The sequence below is a fragment of the Oncorhynchus kisutch genome, linkage group LG2 (assembly GCF_002021735.2).
Source record: "Oncorhynchus kisutch isolate 150728-3 linkage group LG2, Okis_V2, whole genome shotgun sequence".
Lineage (NCBI taxonomy): Eukaryota > Metazoa > Chordata > Actinopteri > Salmoniformes > Salmonidae > Oncorhynchus > Oncorhynchus kisutch.
The window spans coordinates 66,610,592-66,622,695 of NC_034175.2; the positions used below are offsets into that span (position 1 = coordinate 66,610,592).

At 42.9% G+C, this 12,104-nt stretch overlaps 1 protein-coding gene across 1 annotated transcript in view; it reads right to left on the reverse strand.

Moving 5' to 3' along the window:
• The window catches only part of LOC109870338 (transcription factor Sox-1a), a 16,570-nt gene extending 5,308 nt beyond the window's left edge, over positions 1-11,262 (reverse strand). The window contains exon 1 of the mRNA XM_031800118.1: positions 10,071-11,262. Within this exon, the coding sequence (XP_031655978.1) occupies positions 10,071-10,907 (837 nt within the window). The 5' untranslated portion in view covers positions 10,908-11,262. The remainder of the gene's footprint in view (positions 1-10,070) is intronic.
• Between the last annotated feature and the right edge of the window lie 842 nt (positions 11,263-12,104).

Below are 12,104 nucleotides of genomic sequence, written 5' to 3' on the forward strand. Positions count from 1 at the left end.
GTTCCAACTTCCTTTCTGAACTTGGTTACACTTTAGGTCTACACAGGTCTAAAGTTGGCGATTTACTCTGGTCTGGTTATGCACTGGCTTGGATCTGAGAGTATCGCAGTTATACTAGCATTGAGATCATGAACAACGAGATCACGAACATTCGGAATCTCTGTTCGCCCCCTTCGCCTATCTGGGTCAGCAAAATTAGCATAGTCTGCTCTGCTTGACTGACCAACGCTGCCGGTGCGGGGAACCGATTTTGTTACCCACTCATCCCAGGGGGCAGCACTCAGGTGAGGGCAGCGGAGAGAGGAGGAGTCCGATTATTTCAAAATTCCTTTTCATTAGACCAATAATAAGGCAACTCTTCCAAAGATGCTACAAAGGAGGTGCTCATAACAAACTCATAACAAACTAAAAGTAAGTTTCGTTTCGTCAATTTAATTCACAGTCCTGCGCTGTTGTAGGCGCTGTTGTAAGAGGAATACTGTGTGTTGTATTTGGTCGCCAAACAGTGACAGTTCGTTTGCCGCGCTGGGCTGATTCCATGCCTTCCTCCATTACTGCATGTTGCAGTGGTGGGAAATGAGGTCCGCGAGCTGCTGGCGTGCTGATTACCGCTCCTTAGAATCCTCTTTTTCTCCTTGGTAATTGATAGTTAGGCGCTGCTCTAATCAAATATGCCGTCTGTCTCCAAGATAGAGACCTATAGCCGGCCAAAATCACAGGCTCGGCTGCAATGCAAGTTAGCTGGTTATTCTGCTACAAATCGAGCAATAATTTAAGGAGATTTTGTATTGTACTTTTCTCGTTGTTATATCAAAACTCTGGACAAAGGTGTTTTTGTATGTGTTCTTTCAATATGTTTTGTGAAAGTTATAGATATTCCGTTTTAAGCCTTATTTTTCTTTTCAAATCAACAATCATAGCACTGCTGTCTTGGAAATGTCTTAGACATTTTAGTTTTTCTCATTAAATTGCACGATTTATTTTCCTTTCATTCACTGATGGGTAGAGAGACAGGCCTGTTCTAAAACACGCCAAAACTCTGTCCTCCTCAAACGTCTTTTCTTTCTACTCTCAGACCCCTTCTAAAAAAACATTCCCCGCTTCCCGTGGTGCGTTAGGTTTTGTGTGGTCCCTGCACTGTCCCGTTTTTGTCACTTGTCTGACGGGTTCCCCGGTCCCCTCGCACCTGCGTCGCTGCCGGGTCCCTTCAGGAATGCGATGGGGCTTGTAATCGCCTTTGTGGGGGCATTGAGTTGTACGGCTGAGTGAAACTTCTCAACCTCACAGTGCTCCGGTCGCTGAATGGGGCTCAGCGTGGGGCGGCTCTCCAACCCACCGTCGCTGCCAAATTCCAACAGTGGCGCTCACAATCACTCCCACACAGGCCCCTCTACCACCAGGCAGGGGGGATGGAGGGAGAGGAGGGGAGTGAAGAGAGAGGAGAGGGGGGTGAAGGAGGAGAATGAGAGGAAAAGAGTCCATAACGATCTCTAAACAAATGACCCAGTCAAGGCAAAATGTTTCTCACCATCACTCTCCGGGATGGACGGTGAAAACCGGTTTAGGCCTCAATTACATTATGGGGTGTAGCCTTGGGCGATTGCTTTGTAAATGTAGACGATATAGCCTTATACTTACTACATGATCATTTTCACTGGGTCCCCATTGGCTTAAATTCTTCAAATAAAACCATAATATAAAGAAGAACTCAAAATGTGGATGATTAAACATCAAAGTTCAATCATCAAGACAGTAATTTCCCTAACTGCATGCTTGCTTATAGTTACTGTCTAATTGAACATCACCCCTCCTATTCAAAATTCTGGAGGCAGCTCTGCAGAGTGGTGTTCTGGAGGCAGCTCTGCAGAGTGGTGTTCTGGAGGCAGCTCTGCAGAGTGGTGTTCTGGAGGTAGCTCTACAGAGTGGTGGTCACTGTAGCTGGCACAGCCACAAAGTAATAAAATCAGATTTTAAACCTAACCCTAACACTAACCCTAACCCTAACCCTAACCCTAACCTTAACCCTTACCTTAACTCTAACCTTAACCCTAACACTAAGTCTAACCTTAACCCTAACCTTAACTCTAACCTTAACCATACTGCTAATCATAATGCCTACCATAATGCCTATCATTTTTGTTTTAATCAATTTGTACTATATAGCCAATTCTGACTTTGCAGAGAAAAGCAGAATTGCAAGATAGCAGGAACCAACAAGAGTAAACATATTTTTCATGTTTTAACATGAAAAATCTAAACGTTCTGTGTGTGTGTCAACAGCCTGTTCCATAGCATGCGTTTCGGTGCATTACGGCCTGTGCTCCAGCAGCGCCATGCAGTGCTGGACAAGGCAGCAGCAAGATCAGCCACGCCGCGCTCCTGGAAGAGCGCAGGATTAAGAGGCAGCAAGATTGTTAAACATGTCAACGTGTAATTGCACGATAAGGCGCTCGCGAGGAATTCATTGGCCCAGTTACTTTCCCAGTTGCTTTCTCTATTCCGCGCTAATCTCACCCGGCACATTCGTTCTGTGCAATCTGTCTCCGTAATCTTCTGCGACAGAGCGGGCACGGAGAGCAGGCAGCTCGGCTGATTTTTGGGGAGGGGGTGGGGGAGCGGAGAAAATATGTCGAGTCGTGATAAAGTGACGCTAATTATCCCCATTTAGGACAACGAGTGCATGGGATCGGGGCTTTACGGGCGCGGAGTGTGCGCCAGCGTTGATGGCTTCCTAGCGCGGAATATATCGGTGACTACAAGATAAGAGTATTTATTGGTCAGCCCCCCTCCCTATTCCCCTATTCCCTTCCAAAACCTCCCCATCTCCACCTCCCTCCCACGTCCCCATCTGTGGTTGAGTAGGAAATTATTCGGGTTAAATTTACCAGAACGCTCCTCTTTTAGCCTGGCGATGTGGCGTGACGTGCCCCACCTCTCTGGGTTTTCAGCGTTAATCTGTGTCGCTTTACATCTGCAGATAAATACAAATAGACACCAAGCGGGACATCCTATGCGCTCCTCCGCTGCGTAGGAGGGGAGCTCTGCATACACCACATATATTTGTTTAAACTGCAGAAAAGTAAGTTTGGACCCTAACCCGTGTATACTGGCCCTCAACCATAGCACTGTCTGGTTAGGGTCCAAACTTACTTTTCAGCGTTTAAAAAAATATATAAGAGGCAGCCTCCACCTGCCTCCTGGGGTGTAGGCTCTAAAGTAATCTACACCCATAATTAATGTAAATGACTGCAATACAACTGCATGTAGGCATATAGATGTGCATAGGCCTACAGTATAAGATGATTCACTCGTTTTCTAAATGATGAAATAATTTGCTATCCCTGATTGGGGCATTTTCTTTCATCAGCTGGTGCTAAATTAAAAATAATGTCCACATCATACTGTAAGTTGTGAAACAATGAAACACACTCAATATTTAAGTTTCCATAAACTAAATTCCACCCAAAATGTCTATACACTCCTAAAAGTGTTATTAGACTGTCCCCATAGGATAACCCTTTTTGATTCCAGGTAGAACCCTTTTTGGTTCCAGGTAGAACCCTTATGGGTTCCAAGTAGAACCCTCTGTGGAAAGGGTTGTACATGGAACCCCAAAAGGCTCTACCTGAAACCAAAAGAGATCTACCAGGAAGCTAAACAAGGATATTCTAAGAGTTCTCCTGTGAGGACAGCAACAAAAAAAACTTTTCGTTTTTTAGATTGCACCTTTTTTTCTAAGTGTATACTGGCCCTACAGCCAGCCTTCTATGGGACAGACAAAATAACAATTATAATGCTGTTTGGGGCCTGATCTTGATGAACCAAAACAACAATAACCTGAAACAGGATTTAACAGTGACTGTTTATACAATCCTATTCAGGCACAATAGAAAATACCATACTCATAAAATGTCTCAATGCACCAGAGATGTTTATTCCAGGCTCTTTGGTGCCTGACACAGACAGCCCTATTATTATATTTTGTCCCCACTAATTGTTCTTTTGACCAATCACATCCAATCTTTTCACATACGATCTTTTTCAGAGCTGATCTGATTGGTCAAAAGACCAATTCGTTTTCCAAAATAAATCTGAATTTGTCTGCCTGTGTAAACGCAGCCTTTGAGGCACAGAAAGGGACAGCAAGGCCTTGAAGTGTGTCCTCGTTCTCTCGTTCACCCCTCATGGAGGGAATGGACTAGAGTGAGACAGATGGAATTCCCTCCCCTCTAGCCCATGCCTACTCCCTACATTTACACCCATGAGAGTGATGGAGCAAATTCCCACTTTAGGGAGAAGCGTATGGAATCATATCACAGGCTGAGAGAAGTTCCCTGAGGTCATGTCACTTGTTGCTGATTACAGTGATGGCAAAGACTAGGGCTGGAAGTTTCTACTGTTCGTGTGCATTGACCAAACCTCCCGCCCTAGCAATGTTATTACAGTGATGGCAAAGGCTTGTGCTGGAAGTTTCTACTGTTCGTGTGCATTGACCAAACCTCCCGCCCTAGCAATGATATTACAATGATGGCAAAGACTAGGGCTGGAAGTTTCTACTGTTCGTGTGCATTGACCAAACCTCCCGCCCTAGCAATGTTATTACAGTGATGGCAAAGGCTTGTGCTGGAAGTTTCTACTGTTCGTGTGCATTGACCAAACCTCCCACCCTAGCAATGATATTACAGTGATGGCAAAGACTATAGGGCTGGAAGTTTCTACTGTTCGTGTGCATTGACCAAACCTCCCGCCCTAGCAATGATATTACAGTGATGGCAAAGACTATAGGGCTGGAAGTTTCTACTGTTCGTGTGCATTGACCAAACCTCCCGCCCTAGCAATGATATTACAGTGATGGCAAAGGCTAGGGCCGGAAGTTTCTACTGTTCGTGTGCATTGACCAAACCTCCCGCCCTAGCAATGATATTACAGTGGAGATGTATTTGACAAGCAGATAAGAACAACAACTACAGTTGAAGTCGGAAGTTTACATAAACCTCAGCCAAATACATTTAAACTCAGTTTTTCACAATTCCTGACATTTAATCCTTGTAAAAATTCCCTGTCTTAGGTCAGTTAGGATCACCACTTCATTTTAAGAATGTGACATGTCAGAATAATAGTAGAGAGAATGATTAATTTCAGCTTTTATTTATTTCATCACATTCCCAGTGGGTCAGAAGTTTACATACACTCAATTAGTATTTGGTAGCATGCCTTTAAATTGTTTAACTTGGGTCAAATGTTTCAGGTAGCCTTCCACAAGCTTCCCACAATAAGTTGGGTGAATTCTGGCCCATTCCTCCTGACAGAGCTGGTGTAACTGAGTCAGGTTTGTAGGCCTCCTTGCTTGCTCAAATTTTTTATAGGATTAAGGTCAGGGCGTTGTGATGGCCACTCCCATACCTTGACTTTGTTGTCCTTTAGCCATTTTGCCACAGCTTTGGAAGTATTGTTGGGGAATAATCCAAATTAGTTGGTAACATAGGTAAGATGTTTTATATTCATTATATGCTTGTGAGTTACTTCTCATCAGAATGTTTATTTTTGTATAATACTGTTCGCCATTTGCAGCCATCTGTTCTCTGTCAGGACTAAGTTACTTGGGCCGCAGAAAGGGGAGAGGTCAAGCGTGTATCTCTTGGCTCCACAATGTCTGTGTGCCAGTCACTGTGTCTCTGTGATCTTGTCAAGGAGGGGGCATTTGATATATGCCTGTTGATAGGTTTTGTTTTATGGTTCTGAGAGCGAGAAAGAACATAGTTTAGGAGACAAAGCTGAACGATAATTTATGGCCAATGCTGTCTGGCTATGTGTGTCTTTGCTATAAAGGATCTCAGTTGCAATGTGTAAGGACTCTCAGAAAATTCATTGATAGACACTGAATTGATCTGAGAGTCACAGGGTTGTGATGGAGCTCATATAATTAAAGATGGACTTTATGACTCTGACTTGTGTGTGGTTTGCTCTCATGATTTGGTAAATACAGGAAATTTCCACGACAGTATGCAACCAAGCTTTAACTTCCTGACTGATGTCTTGAGATGTTGCTTCAATATGTCCACATAATTTTCCTGCCTAATGATGCTATCTATTTTGTGAAGTTCACCAGTCCTTCCTGCAGCAAAGCACCCCCACAACATGATGCTTTTTTATGGCGGTTTTGGAGCAGTTGTTTCTTCCTTACTAAGTGACATTTCAGGTTATGTCGATATAGGACTCGTTTTACTGTGGATATAGATACTTTTGTATGTGTTTCCTCCAGCATCTTCACAAGGTCCTTTGCAGTTGTTCTGGGATTGATTTGCACTTTTCGCACCAAAGTATGTTAATCTCTACGAGACAGAGCGCATCTTCTTCCTGAGCGGTGTGATGGCTGCGTGGTCCCATGGTGTTCATACTTACGTACTATTGTTTGTACAGATGAACGTGGTACCTTCATGCATTTGAAAATTGCTCCCAAGATGAACCAGACTTGTGGAGGTCTTGGCTGAATTATTTTCATTTCCCATGATGTCAAGCAAAGAGGCACTGAGTTTGAAGGTAAGCCTTGAAATATATCCATAGGTACACATCCAATTGACACAAATTATGTAAATTAGCCTATCAAAAGCTTCTAAAGCCTTGACATCATTTTCTGGAATTTTCAAAGCTGTCTAACGGCACAGTCAACTTAGTGTATGTAAACTTCTGACCCACTGGAATTGTGATACAGTGAATTATAAGTGAAATAATCTGTCTGTAAGCAATTGTTGGAAAAATGACTTGTGTCATGCACAACTTAGAGGTCCTAACCGACTTGCCAAAACTGTAGTTTGCTAACAAGAAATTTGTGGAGTGGTTGAAAAATTATTTTTAATGACTCCAACCTAGGTGTATGTAAACTTCAGAATTCAACTGTGTGTTTCATGAACATATAAAGCTGCTCCCAAAGAGGAATTCACTGTCATTTCAACATGCATTTTTAAGTGATCTTAATGATTGTATGAAACATCATATTATTCTATGCTCATTTTTAAAGTAAGTGAAACAACTAGTAAACAGCGTGACCCCCAATGTCCCCCCCAGCACAGCCAGAAGAGGACTGGCCACCCCTCAGAGCCTGGTTCCTCTCTAGGTTTCTAATCTCCACCTGGCACAGCCAGAAGAGGACTGGCCACCCCTCAGAGCCTGGTTCCTCTCTAGGTTTCTAATCTCCACCTGGCACAGCCAGAAGAGGACTGGCCACCCCTCAGAGCCTGGTTCCTCTCTACCCGGTACAGCCAGAAGAGGACTGGCCACCCCTCAGAGCCTGGTTCCTCTCTAGGTTTCTAATCTCCACCTGGCACAGCCAGAAGAGGACTGGCCATCCCTCAGAGCCTGGTTCCTCTCTTGGTTTCTTCCTAGGTTCCTACCTTTCTAGGAAGATGTTCCTAACCACTGTGCTTCTACATCTGCATTGCTTGCTGTTTGGGGTTTTAGGCTGGGTTTCTGTATAACACTTTGAGATATCAGCAGATGTAAGAAGGGATTTATAAATACATTTGATTGATGGCCTCGTAATGTCTGCAGATGATCCGCTCGGATTCTCAGTGAAGCACAAAAAGAGAAAACTCGCACTCACTTATCTCCGTTTGAAATCTCCCTCTCCAGCACTGTGATTTCATCTATTATGGGCTTCATTCATCATGGCACAGAGGAAAGAGATATGACATCTCATGCACACTAACTCATCTCCGAATGTTCAAAGGGTAAAGAACTAAACTTAAAATCAATCCAACACACTCTGTCAGCAAGAGGATACAACTTCAACCCCCCCCCCCCCCCCCCCCCCCTCGTTACTACTAGCCGAGTAGTACCCCGTATTGTGGTTCAGGCACAGTGTTCCGGCATTACAGCCTTCATCAGTGTGCTCGCTATAGTAGGTCTATGGCAGGGATGCAGATTGTGTCAACTACTGACTAAAGTGTTTTTTTGTGTATCCACACTGCTTCCTATTCAGGTAGGCAGGCTTTGTTTAGGGATTTAGGACAAAACAGCCAAGTTTGCACTTTCCTCCCGAATGGACCGTTAAAATGACTTCAGCTTGTACTTATCAGGATCATCTACTCACAGTCAACGTATTCAAAAGTGGGAAATAGTCGGTTACAAGAAAATTGTTCTAAAATAATCAGATGAAGACCTGCTGTGTAGGTTTATATACGAACTCATGTTGGTTTGAACAAATCATTATTAGAATCATAATAGGTTTAATGTTAAGTCCAATAATTTAGGACATTATGCCATTAATAAAAATTATATTAGGCTAATTTATTGGAAAAAATAAGCTACCAAACATCCTACAAACTAATTTGGTTTAAAAAATATTTTTTGGGGGGGTGATAAAATACAGTCTAGAGTATTTGAGGGAGCCTGAATAACTATACTTCTCCTTCTAAATGTACTAGTGGCATTTGTTGATCGCTATTCGGAATAAAAGCTTTACATGTATAGGCCTGTTTCATCCCTGGAGAATAAGACGTTTTTCAAAAAGCCACGGAAGTCAGACAAAAATGTCAACTCGAAACAGCTTTGCTCTTGTTTTTACAGGGCTATAGGCTATAAGAATGTATTTTATGTCATGTAGAAATATATAATAATATGCTATTTGAATAATACATTGCACATTTTAACAACATAATTAAACGTATACTACACCAGGGCTATTGTCTAACCAATACCTGCTGAATAGTCTTGTCAGTAATACAAGTATAACAAACTCTACTGCATGTAGCCTAACAGCACTCAAATTACTATGGGAGTTAAATACCATGAATAGAATAGAATCAAGAACAACAAGAACAACAGACATTACCGTATATTAAAACATATGGCATAAGAGACCGCATATCCTAAATGTTTATTCCGAAGGACTATAGGAATACTGTGTCTCTCTGTGAAATCTGTGGACCCTGTTTCATTGGAACAACTTGCAAGTGAATTTACAAAAAGTATTATAAACCTATAAAGATAAACCCTGAGAATAGTTCGGGTGTACCATGGGACCGTCCTCGTTTAATCAAATGGCCAAATAAGCAGATATGCAGAAGGTAATATTATTAGTTGATACGCATTTTAATAACGTGCTTAATGGTTCGGGTTTGCCAGAGACACTTTCCCCTTATAAAACACATTTACTGTGGCATATCCGTAGCTTTGCGTCAGACTTTTTGATCATGTTCGCGTGTTTCAAATTAAACACAACTCAAATTGTAATTTGCAACCGAAGATAGTGAACAATAATCAAGCTAAGAATTTTTTTGTAGAACCAGAGCAACATATGTGTGAAATTTATTTTAATTGTATTTCAGCGCAATCGCACCTCGTAAATTATACAATAGCAATTGCGCATCAGTCTTTTAAAATATAAAAAATTATTCACAATTTACAATAATTATTACAATAAAAAGAGATAATTATGATCATAAACGGACATGTTTACAAACGCTTGGGTAATTAGCAAATGGGGAAAAATCAATATTGAAACATTTTTCATGATTATGAAAACCATGTTATCTTATTATTCTATAATTTACAGTGAACCCAAAATAATACGATTATAGTTAACCAAATGTATTCATTCATTTGGCATCGGCCTAAACCACAAGTGGGTTTAATAAAAAGGTCAAAATTAAAACACAACAACCAATATTTGAACTGATATCCTGTGCGTAAGAGACTGTATATACTCCAAAAGGCTAAATGGATAGGCTAATTTACCTTTCATTTACAACATCACCATAAACATTCTGTACAAAATGCAGGTAGGCCTAGTTCAGTGATCATTTCAAAAAAATATGTAAATATTTGGTTTAGGTTATTTTGTGTTCTGTCTGCAGTTTCCATAGTCTTATGAATAGCTGAATCTATATATGTGTTAACGGAACCGTTCCGTTCACCGCAGCCGTCGCACTCTGGTAATGCTGCGGCAATGCGTGGAGTCTACTTTGCACCGACGGGTCCCCGGGCTCTCCGGTCGGTAAATACATGCTTATCATCTCTCTCAAGTCTCCGGGGCAAGGGCCCCTGGAGTGAATGCTAACGGGAGGGCTTACGCTCGGCTCTGACTTCACCAGCGACCCTAACGTGCTCATGGCAGCGGAGGAGGAGACGCCAGAGTTCTGGTGCTGCGTGTAGGTGATCCCGCCGTAGCCGGACGGAGAGGCGCTCATGTAGCCCTGAGAGTTCGAGATGGGGCTGTACTGGAGCGCCGACATGTCGTAGCGGTGCATGGGCTGGGGGTTGTGCGGGTGGTGGTGGTGGTGTGAGTGGTGGTGGTGCCCGCTGCCCGGGTGCTGGCTGTAAACTAGCTGCGCCTCCTGCATCATCGCCGCGGCCGCAGCTGCTGCAGCCACTTGCCCCGAGTACGCACCGTTCGCCCAGCCGTTCATGTGCGTGTAGCCTGAGCTGGCGGAGCCCCCGTGGCACCCGGGGCTCTCTAACCTCTGGCCGACCCCAGATGAACCCACCCCGACCCCCAGACCCATTCCACCACCGCCAGCCCCAGAGAGCAGGCCACCAGCTAGAGAGTATTTGTCCTTTTTCAGCAGGGTCTTGGTCTTCCGTCTTGGTCTGTACTTGTAATCCGGGTGCTCCTTCATGTGCATGGCTCGTAACCGCTTCGCTTCATCGATGAAGGGTCTCTTCTCCGCTTCCGTCATCACCTTCCACTCCGCGCCCAGCCGTTTGCTGATCTCGGAGTTGTGCATTTTGGGGTTCTCTTGGGCCATCTTTCTCCGCTGCCCACGGGACCACACCATGAACGCGTTCATCGGACGCTTCACCCGGTCCTGATTCGCTTTGGACCCGCTGTTCGGTCCCGTCTGCCCCGAATTTGTGTTCGTTTGGGGTCCAGGGGAATGGAGGTCCGTCTCCATCATCATGCTATACATTCACCTGGTTTTCAAACTTTCTACCAACAGAAAAAAAAAATGTCTGATTCAGTCGGTGCGCGAGTCTGGCAGAGCAGGTACACACGAGGGATCAACAATCCTATACCTCAAAATGAGTCAAATGTAAACTTAATTAATAATCCAAGAAAGAGGGAGTCTCAGAAATGTTCTGTGCTTTATCTCCTCTCCGGTTGTTGGTTCACATCCACTGACAGAATGCGCCTTTGAGCCACTTTCTCTGTCAGAGTTGAGAAGTTAGTTAAAGCGGCAGCCATACGATGTGCCTTGACAGCGGTTAAATGAGCCACGAGCGGCCAATGGCGTTCTAGAAGCAGAGAGATTTGCATGGCGCTCAGTCAGGTGACGCTGAGCTAGTGAAAGAGGAACACACTGGGGGAACATGGTGGAAAACATTGCGTGGGCATGAAATCTGAGTCCGTTTGCCATTGTCAATACTAGACTTCTAGCCTAAAAGTTATTCAATCGCATAGCCATTATACTGTCTAGGCCTATAGGGTAATAGGGGGTAACTAGCCCCGTTAATTAAGAACAATGACTAATTGCTGCCACAAAAAAAGCTACAATTGGATAAAAACAATTGGTATGTGGATATATATAATTTATTATATACAATTGCAGTAAATATTATTTGAAAAATGCAAGATTTTAAATCCCAGCAGTCTTTAAAATGTAATTCAGGATCAAAAGGTTTTCAATTGTCGTTTTTTAATTCATATAAAATTGATTTGAATATAATATTGAATGGAATATATATAATAACTTTAAATAACATTGGAATATAACATTTAATAACAGGGGATGCCAATTGAAAGCTCTCTCTTTACACATGAAATGCTTTGTAAAATAGCTAATACGCTAAGTTGTATTAACTGTAGTTATCAGTCCCTAGAGGAAACATTTACAACTCAAATTAAGCTTCGTTATCTTTTTGAATGTATTTTACCTCAGATGATCTGGTAGTAAGGTTGCTAGCTAGTACTAGTAGCTTATGCTAACTAGCTAGCTGGCTAGCATTTACATCTAGTGAAGTTGCTAGCTAGCAAGTTAGCATAAACGAGCACTAATTGGGCTAGTCATTGTCTAAAGAGAGGTAGAAACATTTTTTTTTTAAACCAGGCAAGTCAGTTAATAAGAATAAATTCTTATTTTCAATTACAGTCTAGGAAGAGTGGGTTA